Source organism: Trachypithecus francoisi, unplaced genomic scaffold (assembly GCF_009764315.1).
Source record: "Trachypithecus francoisi isolate TF-2019V2 unplaced genomic scaffold, Tfra_2.0 Lachesis_group13, whole genome shotgun sequence".
In the NCBI taxonomy this organism is placed as follows: Eukaryota; Metazoa; Chordata; class Mammalia; order Primates; family Cercopithecidae; genus Trachypithecus; species Trachypithecus francoisi.
In genome coordinates this window covers 91,227,145-91,240,207 of record NW_022681458.1, presented here as the reverse complement: position 1 = coordinate 91,240,207, position 13,063 = coordinate 91,227,145, and the positions used below count along the sequence as shown (strand labels likewise).

At 37.4% G+C, this 13,063-nt stretch overlaps 1 protein-coding gene across 35 annotated transcripts in view; it reads right to left on the bottom strand.

Moving 5' to 3' along the window:
* The window catches only part of NEB (nebulin), a 232,207-nt gene that overhangs the window by 185,465 nt on the left and 33,679 nt on the right, over positions 1-13,063 (bottom strand). For 34 of the 35 annotated variants that reach the window (XM_033231530.1, XM_033231492.1, XM_033231495.1 and 31 more), the window contains 11 exons: positions 12,551-12,658; positions 12,347-12,460; positions 10,137-10,238; positions 9,935-10,042; positions 9,740-9,844; positions 8,598-8,696; positions 6,155-6,259; positions 5,479-5,586; positions 5,283-5,396; positions 2,655-2,852; positions 538-645 (listed from right to left, as the gene is read on the bottom strand). In XM_033231530.1, coding sequence (XP_033087421.1) covers positions 538-645; positions 2,655-2,852; positions 5,283-5,396; positions 5,479-5,586; positions 6,155-6,259; positions 8,598-8,696; positions 9,740-9,844; positions 9,935-10,042; positions 10,137-10,238; positions 12,347-12,460; positions 12,551-12,658 — 1,269 coding nt within the window. The remainder of the gene's footprint in view (positions 1-537; positions 646-2,654; positions 2,853-5,282; positions 5,397-5,478; positions 5,587-6,154; positions 6,260-8,597; positions 8,697-9,739; positions 9,845-9,934; positions 10,043-10,136; positions 10,239-12,346; positions 12,461-12,550; positions 12,659-13,063) is intronic. The other variant, XM_033231519.1, reaches the window with a different exon arrangement.

The window sequence follows — 13,063 nt, the reverse complement described above, 5'->3', positions numbered from 1 at the left end:
CATTACATGAAGTGAAAGAAGCCAGATACAAAAGAAATTTCTAGAAAAGATAAAACTTTAGAGACAGAATGCAAATCAGTGGTTGCCTGGGGCTGAAGATGAGAGCTGCAATTTTGTGGGGAAGCTTTCTGGGGTGCTAGCAGCATTTTAAAATTCAATTGCAGTGATGACTGCACAATTACATGAATTTATTAAAACTTGTCAAAGTGTACACTTAACATGAGGGACTTTTTTCATATGCAAGTTATACCTTAATAAAATTGTTAAAAATATTTCTATAATGAATGGTTAACATAAATGGTTAACAAGTTATACCTTAATAAAATTGTTAAACATATTTCCATAATGAATGGTTAACATAAATGATTTTGGTAATATAAAGGTTTGTGCTGGTCTACCCAGGTAATTCACTTGGTAAGCTCTTTTCCTCAGCAACAGTGACTGAGAATGAAGCAATGAAGGAGCACTGCCCATGGTTTAGAGAACTTTAACACAATACAGTCACCACTTTCCCTCTGACACACCCAGTGGCTTTACCTCATTGAGGATGTCTGAAGCTCGCTTGGCCTTTTCCATTTCTAAGGACCCAAAAGGCACCCAGCCACAACCTTTCATCCAGCTATTGTAGTCAGCTTTGTATTCAACCTAAAACACCAAGAGAAAGGTTACATTTCTTTGCTGTGTCAACATCATTATGCAAAATCATCAATGTTTTACCCAAAACAATGTTTTTGAGATTTCTGACCAGCTTCCTTACTCCCGACATTAAGGTTATTTTATATATTTCTTTGGTGAGATATAGTAACAGCTCTTAGATTTTTGCTTTCCTTCTAACTGGCGTATGTTCCATTTCATCCTTATTTCCAACTTAATGGAAGCATGTGGTACTCTAATTCCAACCTGGAAAATGCTCAAGTCAAATTTGCACTTCAAAGAAGTGAAATTGTCAGTGAACCAAATGTGAGACGTTTGTTCACTGGAACTTTAAGTATTATGTTTCTATCAAATTAAAATAGAAGGCCACATTGAAGGGGGATTATTTGCTCATTTTCTAATTTCCTAATTACATAAGACTTAATAGAATTATTTGTACGAAGTGTTTGCCCACATGGCCCTTCATGGGTACTGGTCCACTTTGGAGTGTTTCTACATGGGCTAACAAAACACTTTAAAATAGTTGCACTCGTTAATTTGATAAGAGAGCGGTTATTTTTGGAATTGGTCCTAGTTGAGGCACAGTTACTTGATGCTATTAAAGTAATGAGCTACTCTTGTTGTCTGAGCATAGGTGGTACCAAAAATTTACATTTTAGATACAAAATTCAAACTGTTGTTTTTACTCTGGGCCTTTTAAGTAGAATGGAAAATCAAGAAAGCATTCAGTTCCTGCCCTTCAGAGGCTTATGATCTATTTGGGATGAAAAAACATAACAAAATCAAACTAATAACAAGTAGAATAACAATGCATAATAAAGAATTCTTAGTGGTAGGAATGTAAAATTTTGCAGCCGCTGCAGAAAACAGTATGGTGGTTCCTCTACAAATAAAAAAATAGAGCTACCGTGTGATCCAACTATTCAACTTCTGGGTTTATACCCAAGAGAATTGAAACCAGGATCTCAAAGAGATATTCACATGCCCATATTCATAGCAGCGTTATTCAAAATAGCTTTAAGGTGGAAGCAACCCAAATGTCTACCAACGGATGAATGGGCGAATAAAATGTGGCATATCCATACAACAGAATATTATTCACCCTTAAAAAGGAAGGAAATTCTGATACATGCTACAACATGGATGAACCTTGAGGACATTTTGCTAAGTGAAATAAGCCAATCACAAAGAGATAAATACTGTATGACTTCACATATATGAGGTATCTAGGGTTAGTCAAACTTAGAAACAGAGCATAGATAGGTGGTTGCCACAAGCTAGGGGAAGAAGGAAAATGGGAGTTGCTGTTTAATGAATACAGAATTTCAGTTTGGGAAGATGAAAAGGCTCTGGAGATTGGTTGTACAGCAATGTTAATACACTTAACACCACTGAACTGTATACTTGAAAACTGCAAAGGTGGTAAATTTATGTTATGTGTATTTTATCACATTTTGAAAAATAGAATTGTTAGGATGAAGTATTCAGTTGTGGAGTTTGGACAAATTAATTTGCTTAAAGAAGCTCTGATCTGCAGAAAAAACCATTATTATAAATATTTATGTTAAATGATATATTTCTTTTCAGATAGAAATCTATGTAAAGATCATTGATAATGATGAATATGATGATTACGATAATAGTGATGATAGATACTGAATGTTTATTGAGAATTCACCAGGGCCTGGCACCATGCTAAGTATTTTGCATGCATTTATATCCTCCAAACAATGTTTTTGATTTATTCCCATTTTACAGAAGAGGACTGTAGACTTAGCAAGGTTGATAACTTTCCCCGAGGGAAACAGTGATGGGGTGCATGCCAGATCAGTTCTTCCTAACATTGAAAGGTATGTTCTTATAGAGCCACAAGGGTCGTTTGCTTCCATACATAGGACAATGCAGATACCTCTGAGAAGTGCAAAAACCTCCCTCAACTTTGAAGCCATTTCAGTTTCCGTCTTTTTAAAAGAGGGGCTACAGAAACCCTGGTTACTCACATCGCTCTGTAGTGCATACGCCTTCTTGGCAAGGTCCACATTGATGCTATCGGGCGGGTAGCTGTAACTGTGTAAGATGTGCTTATAATCAACGTCGCTGGCAATTGCCTGAGATTTCTTAGCTTGAGTGACTTGGAGCATATCAAGAGGTGCTGTGTAGATAGTTTTTGACTTTTCATAATCTTTTCGATATTCGCGCTGTGAATAGGAAATTATCATTTATTATCACAAATCCTCAATGGATTTCCAGAAAAGACAGAGATCTTCCATAAACAATAAATACAAGCTAGAGAAAGAGTCAAACATCTGAGTCGTTATTTTGCCCCAAAACATGTTCATATGTTACATACCGTTCAAATTCCCCCAAAAAGCACACATGGGCAGATCTCAGATCAATGAGAAACTGTCTGGGTCACAGCAGAAAATGGGCCACAGCTTCTGCTTCAGTCAGGAACAGGAATGATTTTATTCTAAAACAGGGTTTCTCAAGGACCACTAACAAGTGTTCCTATTATTAATGTAATTTAACCTATGAAGAGTTTTCAGTAAAGAAGCATCTTTTAATTGTAAGGAAAACCATATGACACTTTGATTTTAATAAAATGACTACTTAATACACAGGACTGTAGGCTTAGTTTCTTGGCTGGATAGAGTCATTTTTGAATGGATAGTCAACTGCTTTTTAACCTATCATTGACAGGAGATAAGCCCCACTGAGAACCTCAAAGGTTGTTTTCATATCAAGTTCAATTTGAGCAACAATTTAAAAGAAGCTTCAGATTGCAGCAGTTAAAAGACTTCATGGGAGAAAAGTTTGAGAAACTGAGCCATTAAAATAACATTGGCCCTTCCGTACAGCATTATAAACCAAATGTACTGACTGGGCCTCAAGGGCTCCCTTCATTGTCTGGTTTTCTGGAACGGCTAGACAAGGTGCTAATTGGGTCTAATTCCCAGCTTCATTATATCCAGTCACCAATTACTTTGACAGAAAAATTTTGATCCACTGCCTTTAAGAAAACTCTAAATTCATCCTAGTTCTCCATGGTCACATATGTGTTAGAGACAGTGACCTAAGCTGGCCAGTACAGATGCGCACTACAAATCTTCTGTAACAATTCCTTTTGCAAACGATCTGATCTTTTGGCTTTCTAAGGGAACTTGATCTTCCTTCTCACATTTTGTGGGTGGTCATTTTCACTGAATACATTTATTACTTAACTATAAAATTGAGACCCTGGTTTATAAAAATAAAGTATGGAAACTTTCTGATAGTTTGCAACAACATTGAAAACAACCGTTTGTCTTCATTAGAAATAAACTGATAAAGCAACATTGCAACAGCAGTAGGTGTGTGGAAGTATTTTGAAGAAATTGTTGTTAGTGTTTTGTTCATGTTCACACCAGCTGACACATACCAGTACATATAAAATGTTGTCAAAGATCCAAAGGGCTTTAAAAGATTCTTTTTAAAAAGCCATGCATATTCTATATCTGCAGCTTAGCATTTTGCCTGGATATTACATGAGAATGACTCATTTGCTATGTGTTTTGGTCATCTATCAATTAACAAATGTTTATTGGGCATTTATTATGTGCCTACTGCTGGGTTCTGTGATAGGAATAAAAACAAAAGATAAAAATACACATGCTATCAATGGGGAGTTATATCCTTCTTGAGTTGAGGAGACTCAGCTAGTGAACAAGATAGTAATATAAGTGAGCACTACATACTGACATAATCCACTGTGAAGTTACTAGAGAAAATTACAGAATTAGAAGTTTTAAAGTGCTATGTGATGACAGAATAAATGCAAAATGAATTAAAGAGGTATGTATAGATCATCATATAAAAGCATGGTTAAAACTAAATGACACAAACACCCTTCTCTTTCATCATAAAAAACTAGTATCTGCAAGCTACACTGAACATTCTCAGCACTCTTAAGGGATTCATTCTCTAAACATTTTATACACAATATATACTACAGTTTACAATAGTAGATGTTTGTCTCTCTGTAGTAAGAATTTTAACTGGAAAATGTTACATGGCCCATAGACAAGCCTTAAGGAACCCATGAGTTCACCAGAATTCAGGCAAAAGGCATGAAAAGAAATGTTCATTTTCTAGATAGATGACTCAAATCTTTTATCTGAGTCTCAAAGGGGTTTATAATCAATGAAGTATTTTTCTTGGATCTAGACCAAACTCATTACTAAAGTCAATGAAGAAAAATGATACTGTATTAAGACTTTTGTGACTCACAGATGTCTTCCAAAGTAAAGACAGTTTGAAAATGTATCATTTTAAAAATTATTTTTCAATTAGAAGAAAATACAAAAATATTTAGTGTTTTCCAAAAGGTTTTAAGAATATAATCAATATTCTATTAAATATTAATGCATACATTTTTCAAAGTGAAATGAATATCAGTACAAATCAGCAATTTCTCCCCTCAAATGTGGGAGGTGCAATGATCCAGGGCATCATTCTAAAGTTCTCTACAGCAGTACTTCTGTGAACGTGAAAGAGCCCATGCTCATGAAATCCTTTTCCACACTACTACCCTTGGGCATCGTGGCAGGGAGTTCATCTTGAAAACAAGACACATTCACAAAGACACTCACATCACTCTGGTTTTTGGCTGTCTTCAAGGAGTGCAGTATCTTGGGATCATCATTAATGCTGAGCGCCCCAATCATTTTCCCTTTGCTCTTCTCATAGTCTTTCTTGTACATCACCTGCAAAGACATCACACGTGCCAGATCCCACTCACCAGGTGTCCCTGAGGCCACCCTGTCCAGGTCCCCAGGCCACACTCACATCGCTGGTGTTCTTGGTGTTGGCTTTGGCTGCCAACAGGGGAATGGCGTCCACTTTAATGTCAAACTTCTTGGCTTTGCTCTTCTCCCAGTCTTGCTTATAAAGATTCTGGACAGAAAAATTCAGCAAAGGAATGATAAGAACAACATTAAACATCGTGTAATCCGGTAAAAAAAATAAAAATATACTGAAAATTTGTGTATATATAGACTTACTTCTCCTATAAATACTATATTTATCAAATTGTAGTGTAAGTATTGATTTATCTATCATTCAGTTTCTTTCTCCCTACCACTAAATAAGTATCAACTACTCTTTTTAATGTTCTGTAAACTTTCTCAACACTCTGCTATCCTGACTTATATAAGGATGCTATAAAATGACAACCACTTGGAGAAGGTGAAATGTGACATTTACATGGGAAAGATGTTGTAAAACTCCAGGGAATAGCACACGGGTAATTGGAGATCTTCTGGTGGTAACAGAGACCATAGAAAATGAAATCTGATAGCTAAGGAGGAGTCTTAAGAGCATTTTGGCCTTAAAAGCTCCACTTACATGGTAACAATCTTAATAGTTGTTTATCTGCACAATTCCTAGTCTTGTCTTTTAACATTTATAACATTTTCTCTTTTCATGCACACCAAACATAGGCTTCTGTGGCTTTGGTACTTACATCACTCAGATTGTAGGCATTGACTCTGTGTTGGATAAACTGTGGAGCATCTGCTGGTACATGGCACTTGAACTTCTCACCTTCATGTTTTGCTTTGTAATTCAGCTGAAAAACAAAGGATATTCGAACAGTTCAGGGGAACTTCTTTGAGTTTATTTAGGACAGCGTATACAGCTCAGGCATTAGTGCCCTTTTTAGAAAAATGCCTCAAAGCGATACTCAATTCAGCCGAAGTCTCGCACAGGATTCAAACTGTCATTCCCTATCTCAGGGACTGTGGCACAGTCCTTCTTTATCCTTGAGGGATACTTTTCAAGACCCTCCAGTAGCTGCCTGAAATCATGGATGGCACTGAAACCTATATATACTATGTTCTTTCCTATACATGTATACCTGTGATAAAGTTTAACTTATTTGTTAGGCACAATAAGAGATTAACAACAATCACTAATAGAAAAATTATAATAATATACTGTAATAAAAGTTATGTGAATGTGGTTTGTCTCATTCAAAATATCTTACTGTATGTTTTCACCCTTCTTGATAAAGAAGGGACAAAGAGGGATGGTGTGAGATTTCATCATGCTACTCAGAACAACATTCAATTTAAGACTTATGAATTGTTTCCGGAATTTTATGAATTTCTGGAAAATATGAATTTCACTTCATATTTTCGGGCCATGGTTGACTGCAGGTAACTGAAATTATGGAAAGTAAAACCGTGGATAAGGGGGATTGCTGTGTAACCATACTTTGGGCTGCCGGCTGCCATTGCATAGATTCTGTTATATACACGGGAACACATTTCTGATCTACACTGCTAGGCTGTGTCTGGAGAACATGAACTTCTGTAATTAAAGCACTAACAAAAATAATAATTGTAAACAAAATGCTAGCACAGTTTAAAAGATATGTAAATTGTTATTATTATTATTTTTGAGACAGGGTCTGGCTCCATCATCCAGGCTGGAGTGCAGTGACACAATCTTGGCTCACTGCAACCTCCACCTCCAAGGCTCAAGCGATACCCCCACCTCAGCCTCCTGAGTAGCTGAGACTACAGCCATGCACTACCGTACCCAGCTAATTTTTAAAATATTTTTGTAGAGATGGGGTTTTGCCATGTTGCCCAGGCTGGTTTCAAACTCCTAGGCTCAAGTGATCTGCCTGCCTCGGCCTCCCAAAGTGCTGGGATCACAGGCATGAGCCACTGCACCTGGTTGTGAATTCTTACTTAAAATATTAAACACAGAACTTTATTTAAATGTTTTAAAATGTGATGTTAGGTGTAAGGAGTTGAGTGTAAAGAATGGATGAGACTGTTTAATTTTGGAGCCAAAGGCAAAAATGCACAAGACTGAGAACTATGTAAGAAGGAATTCCAAGGCAGAGTCCATTGCCTACCTAAGCCAATAAGAAGAGTGACTGATAGTGACTGTGACCGCATACAGCACTATATTTCTCTGCAGCTTGCAGAGTTCAGCTAGATCAGTGATGTTAGTGTTTAGCTGTTCTTTATTGGAACACAAAATATTAAGATGCTCGGAAAAGTGGCACATGAGCTGAAATGACTTCTGGGTTACACTGATGCCATTCTCCTCTTTACTAATTGGGTATGAGCTAATTTGTGTCATTAAAACATATTTTATAGTAGGACAAACTGTATCTTTCACTTTCCTGTCTCGAGAAGGGTGTACTACTCTCCAGGACTTAGCTATGTTAGCACCTTGCTGTTCAAAGAGTAGCCTACCAATCACAGCATCAGCATCGCCTAGGAGCTTATTAGAAAGTCGGAATATGGGGTCCCCCAGATCTACTGAATCAGAATCTGTACTTCAACAGGGTCAGTAGGCGATTGCATGAATGTGGATGTCTGAGAAGCACTGCTGCTTTTCCCCTGATCTTGGCGTGACTGGACCACGCTTGTCTTAGGACTTTCTTTGACCACTCAATCCAAAGTGCCCATCCAGTTCTTTCTTTGATGTCATCCCACTTAAATTCTGTGGCATCATTCTATATTAGTTTTCTTGTCATTGTTCGATGTCTGTCTTGTTACTGCGCCCTTTCTTTTTGTAAAGTCTTTGTTAGCAAATTCAAGAATAGGAAATATTTGCCTTGTCCTACACAAATAGATGCTTCTGTTGTCACTGTTTATTTAAGTTGGCATAGAGTTTTAGTGTGCATGTGACAGATCCTAATGAATAAGATAGTCCCACTAAAAATCGGTGAGTTATTAAAAAATATTTTTATTATTGTCTAACACAACTTTCCTCAGGCTACAATTCAATCTAGCAGCCTCATTTGTGTTTTATTAAACAAATCTTGAAAAATAATAATATTGGGATGGTAGCTAAGCTCATGAAGATTAAGCATGTAAATGCTTACATTTTAAATGAGCAAAGCACTCTGGGTCACCCACGCTTGCATAAATCAAAGCACTTACATCACTAAGCTGTTTTGTGTTGAGTTGGGCTTGCAACAGTACAGGAGTATCGGTGACTGCCGTGAATTTGGTCTTATCTGGATGAACTTTGTAGGTATGCTAGAAAAGAAGATGTTCTTTAATGAAATTTATAATGTATGTATACATTATAATGTATTAATATATTCTTGGTTATACATATGCTAACATAAAAAATGGTTCCAGGTCAAAACGAAGTTTATTTTGTTCCTGAAAATTTAGTTGATGCGTTTACATTCTCACTTCTCTGTCTCTCTCTTTTTCCTTTGATCCCCACCTCCCAAGTTGCCTCTGGTCTGCCTACAGCAACTCAGCAACCAGATTAGCCTTCCCCTGCTGAAGCCTTAGTGACTCTTTAGTGAACTTGGTATTCAGTCTCAATTGCATGTTGGCTTATGATCCCTACAGAATCCATCCCCTCCTTCATCTCCAACCATTTCAACTCTTACTACTGCCCTCCTCCCCAGTACATTTCAGCCACCCCATCCTTTCAATTCCTTAAATACTGAGCTTGTTCTTTCCTTAGGCCGGTCTTCCCTGCTGCTCTTCCGCTCACCTTGGCCTGGCTGGTCATGCCTGTTTTAGATCTTCCTTGACCACCCAACCTAAGATGCCCATCCGGTCACTCTCTCACACATTGTCCTATTTTAATTCTGTATCATCATCCTATTTTAGTTTTCTTATCATTGCTTGACATCTTTCTTATTTCTGTGCTCCTTCCTTTGTTTATTGTCTCCTCCGCTAAGTGGGAGCTCAAGAGGTTGCTGGCTTTTTCCCTGTCTTTCTCAGCACCAAGGAAAGTGCCTGGCCCAGGACGGCTTCTCACATGAATTTGTTAAATAATGAACACCTATCTCAAACCTGCAAGTCCTTCTTTTGCCCCAAATTCGTGTAGATATAAACTCATGGAAGTTAAGATCTATAAAATCTGAAATTATTTTGTAACAAATCGCCTTCCTCATCATAATTGTTGTGTTTCCCGGTTCCACCCCAAAACCAAAATGTTAAGTGTAATTATCTCCTTCTAATCACTAGATATTAGCATTTAAACTCCTGCTAAATTTACCACTAGATGTCACAAGAATCCCAAGCCCAATTTCAATAATTCAGGGCAGATAACTCACATCTTTACACTGGTCCAGCTTCTTGATTGCTTCATATTCTTGTGTTATTGTCTGAGGGAAATAGCATTTTCCTTTATCTTCTTCATATTCTGCTTTGTAACTTTTCTGTAATGAGAAAAACCAAAAATAGATCATGATTGTTATGGCTGTCAAACAATGTCACTGTGAGGCATGAACCATTGTCTTCAAACTTACGTCACTGTTTTGAGCTGCAACTTTCATGCAGTGTGTGTGATATGGGTCCTCAAAGCTGCCTACATAATGTCCCAAAATATTCTTTACATATAAGTCTTTATATTTAGCCTGAAAAATAAAACAAATGTAATTCAAGTTAACAGTCATTTGTTGAACAGTAGCAAAGCCCTCCAACCCGAGAGGTAACCGTGGCTTTTCCAACCTCACTGAAGTTCTTCAGCTGTGTATCAAGTTGATATTTTGGGGTCTCGCAGTAGTTCATACTCTTTGCCTTTGTCTTCTCGTAGTTTTCCTTGTATAATCTCTGTTAAAGAAAAAAGAAATTAAACCAAAAAGAAAGAAAAATATATCTCATAAAGTAAAAGCCATTCGCATCACTGCTATGCTTTAACTGAAGGGGCAAAATGTATGTTTTCGCACCATAGATTTTCCACAAAGCAGAAAAGTAGAATAGATGTGGTAGAGGCTCATGCCTTATATAATCTCATCTGCTAATAATCATAAAGATGTTTATGTTACTTGTCCTAATATTTTTTCAGAGTGAATAACTTAAAGCACACCAATGCTGCTATTTAAGCAAGTTTTTATCTTAAAATAATTCATCTGAATAAGTTTAAAGAAAAATGAGTTTGGCTAGGTGCAGGGGCTCACGCCTGTCATCACAGCACTTTGGGAGGCCAAGGTGGGTGGGTCACTCAAGGCCAGGAGTTCGACACCAGCCTGGCCAACGTGGTAAAATCCTGTCTCTACTAAAAACACAAAAATTAGCCGGGCCTGATGGTGCATGCCTGTAATCCCAGCCAGCTACTTGGGAAGCTGAGGCAGGAGAATCGTTTGAACCTGGGAGGCAGAGATTGCAGTGAACCGAGATCGTGACACTGCAGCCCAGCCTGGACAACAGAGTGAGAGCCTGTCTTGAAAGAAAGGAAGAAGAAAGAAAGAGAGAGAGAGAGCAAGTGAGAAGGAGAAAAGGAGAGGAGAGAAGGAGAGAAAGGAGAGAAAGAAAGGAGGAGAGAAAGAAAGAAAGAAGGGGAGAAAGAGAAGGAAGGAAAGAAAGAAAGAAAGAAAGAGAGAGAGAGAGAAAGAAAGAAAAAAATGAGTTTAAGAATCGATGCAAAATGAGGTAAAAGGTATGAGGTAAACCTTAGATAATTAAGCACAGTCCTGGAAGAGTATTCCATTGAGCACTGGGTGAAAACGCATTTTGTAACACCTCTGGAAGCTGGCTTTTATCATTAAGACCTAACAGTTTTCTTTAGAGCAATAATAAATGAAAAGATTATTTGTATTTCTTTTTTGCTAGGAATTAGGAAAGCAATCTCTGTGAAGAGTTTTATCTTCTTTTTTATTTTTTTGTTTGATTTCCAACTTTTAAGTCCAGTTGTACATGTGCAGGATTGCGGGTTTGTTACATAGGTAAGTGTGTGCCATGGTAGTTTGCTGCACGGATCATCCCATCACCTAGGAATTAAGCCCAGTATCCATTAGCTATTCTTCCTGATGCTCTCTCCCCTCCCCTAGCCTCCAACAGTGTGTGTTGTACCCCCCATGTATCCATGTGTTCTCAACATTCAACTCCCACATATAAGTAAGAACATGAGGTATTTGATTTTCTGTTCCTGCATTACTTTGCTGAGGATAATGGCTTCCAGTTCCATCCATGTCCCTGCAAAGGACATGCATGATCTGATTCTATTTTACTGCTGCATAGTATTCCATGGTGTATCTGTATCACATTTTCTTTATCCAATCTATCATTGTTGATTCCTTGTCTTTGCTACTGTGAATAGTGCTGCAATAAACATATGTGTTCAAATATCTTTATAATAGAATGATGTATATTCCTTTGGGTATATACCCAGTGATGGGATTGGTGGGTCATATTTTATTTTTAATAAGTATGTTAAAGTCTTTAAAATAAGATCAATATTCTATAAATTCCTTAAAATAAAATGCTTTGATTTTGAGTTTATGCCTTATGTAGTTTTTCTTACTTTGCCCTTCAACTAAGTTCCTTACTTCTTTTCATTTTTCTATATATATTTTTGCAAACTACCTGAATCAGTTCAGGGCATTGGGTGAATATACACATGCACATGTACCTATACTTACACATATTAAGCTCATTTCTAGGAAAAACAGTAAAAACAATGATATTGCCAGAATATTTTTCCTCCTAATAAAACAGAGGGCATTAAGGAGATTAAGGAAATTTTGAAGTATTCACTGACATCAAAGGCATCAACGAGAATAAGGAAGTTCATCTTCCTTTACCACCTGGGTGAAGCTTTCACGTGTGATTTGTCATCCTGAATCCGAGATTTCAATTAGGCTAATGTCCACCCAAGGTTATATTAAACAGCAACTTTGTGGTTATGTCTGAAAATAGGGGTGAATTATAAAGACACTCACGTCACTCTGGTTTTTGGCCACCTTCAAGGAGTGCAGCATCTTGGGATCGTCATTAATGCTGAGGGCTCCAATCATTTTCCCTTTGTTTTTTTCATAGTCTTTCTTGTACATCACCTGCAAAGACATCACACGTGCCAGATCCCACTCACCAGGTGTCCCTGAGGCCACCCTGTCCAGGTCCCCAGGTCCCCAGGCCACACTCACATCGCTGGTGTTCTTGGTGTTGGCTTTGGCTGCCAACAGGGGAATGGCGTCCACTTTAATGTCAAACTTCTTGGCTTTGCTCTTCTCCCAGTCTTGCTTATAAAGATTCTGGACAGAAAAATTCAGCAAAGGAATAGGCAAAAGTGATACACATGTCATGACCTTTAAAGACTAATGGGTAACTAAACACCTTGTCTTAATACAAAATAAATGGGCCCTTTTTATTGTCTAGGAAATCATGCATATTTAAACATTTCTTCTCAAGCTGGAGCTATTAATTCTCCAAGATTGGGCTTCTCTACTCCCCATGAGAAATTTTTATCAAATTAATTTAATTCTAGTTATTGTGCTGATATTTTATTCCTAATACTGAATGTTTTATAGAGTAGCACAAATATTCTACAGTTAACTTATTTTTTTATGATATAAAAGGCATCACTTTCATTTGACCTCTAAGTTCTCTGCAAAGGTTATTTCATAAATCATTGCAACACTCATTGATGCCAGATAATC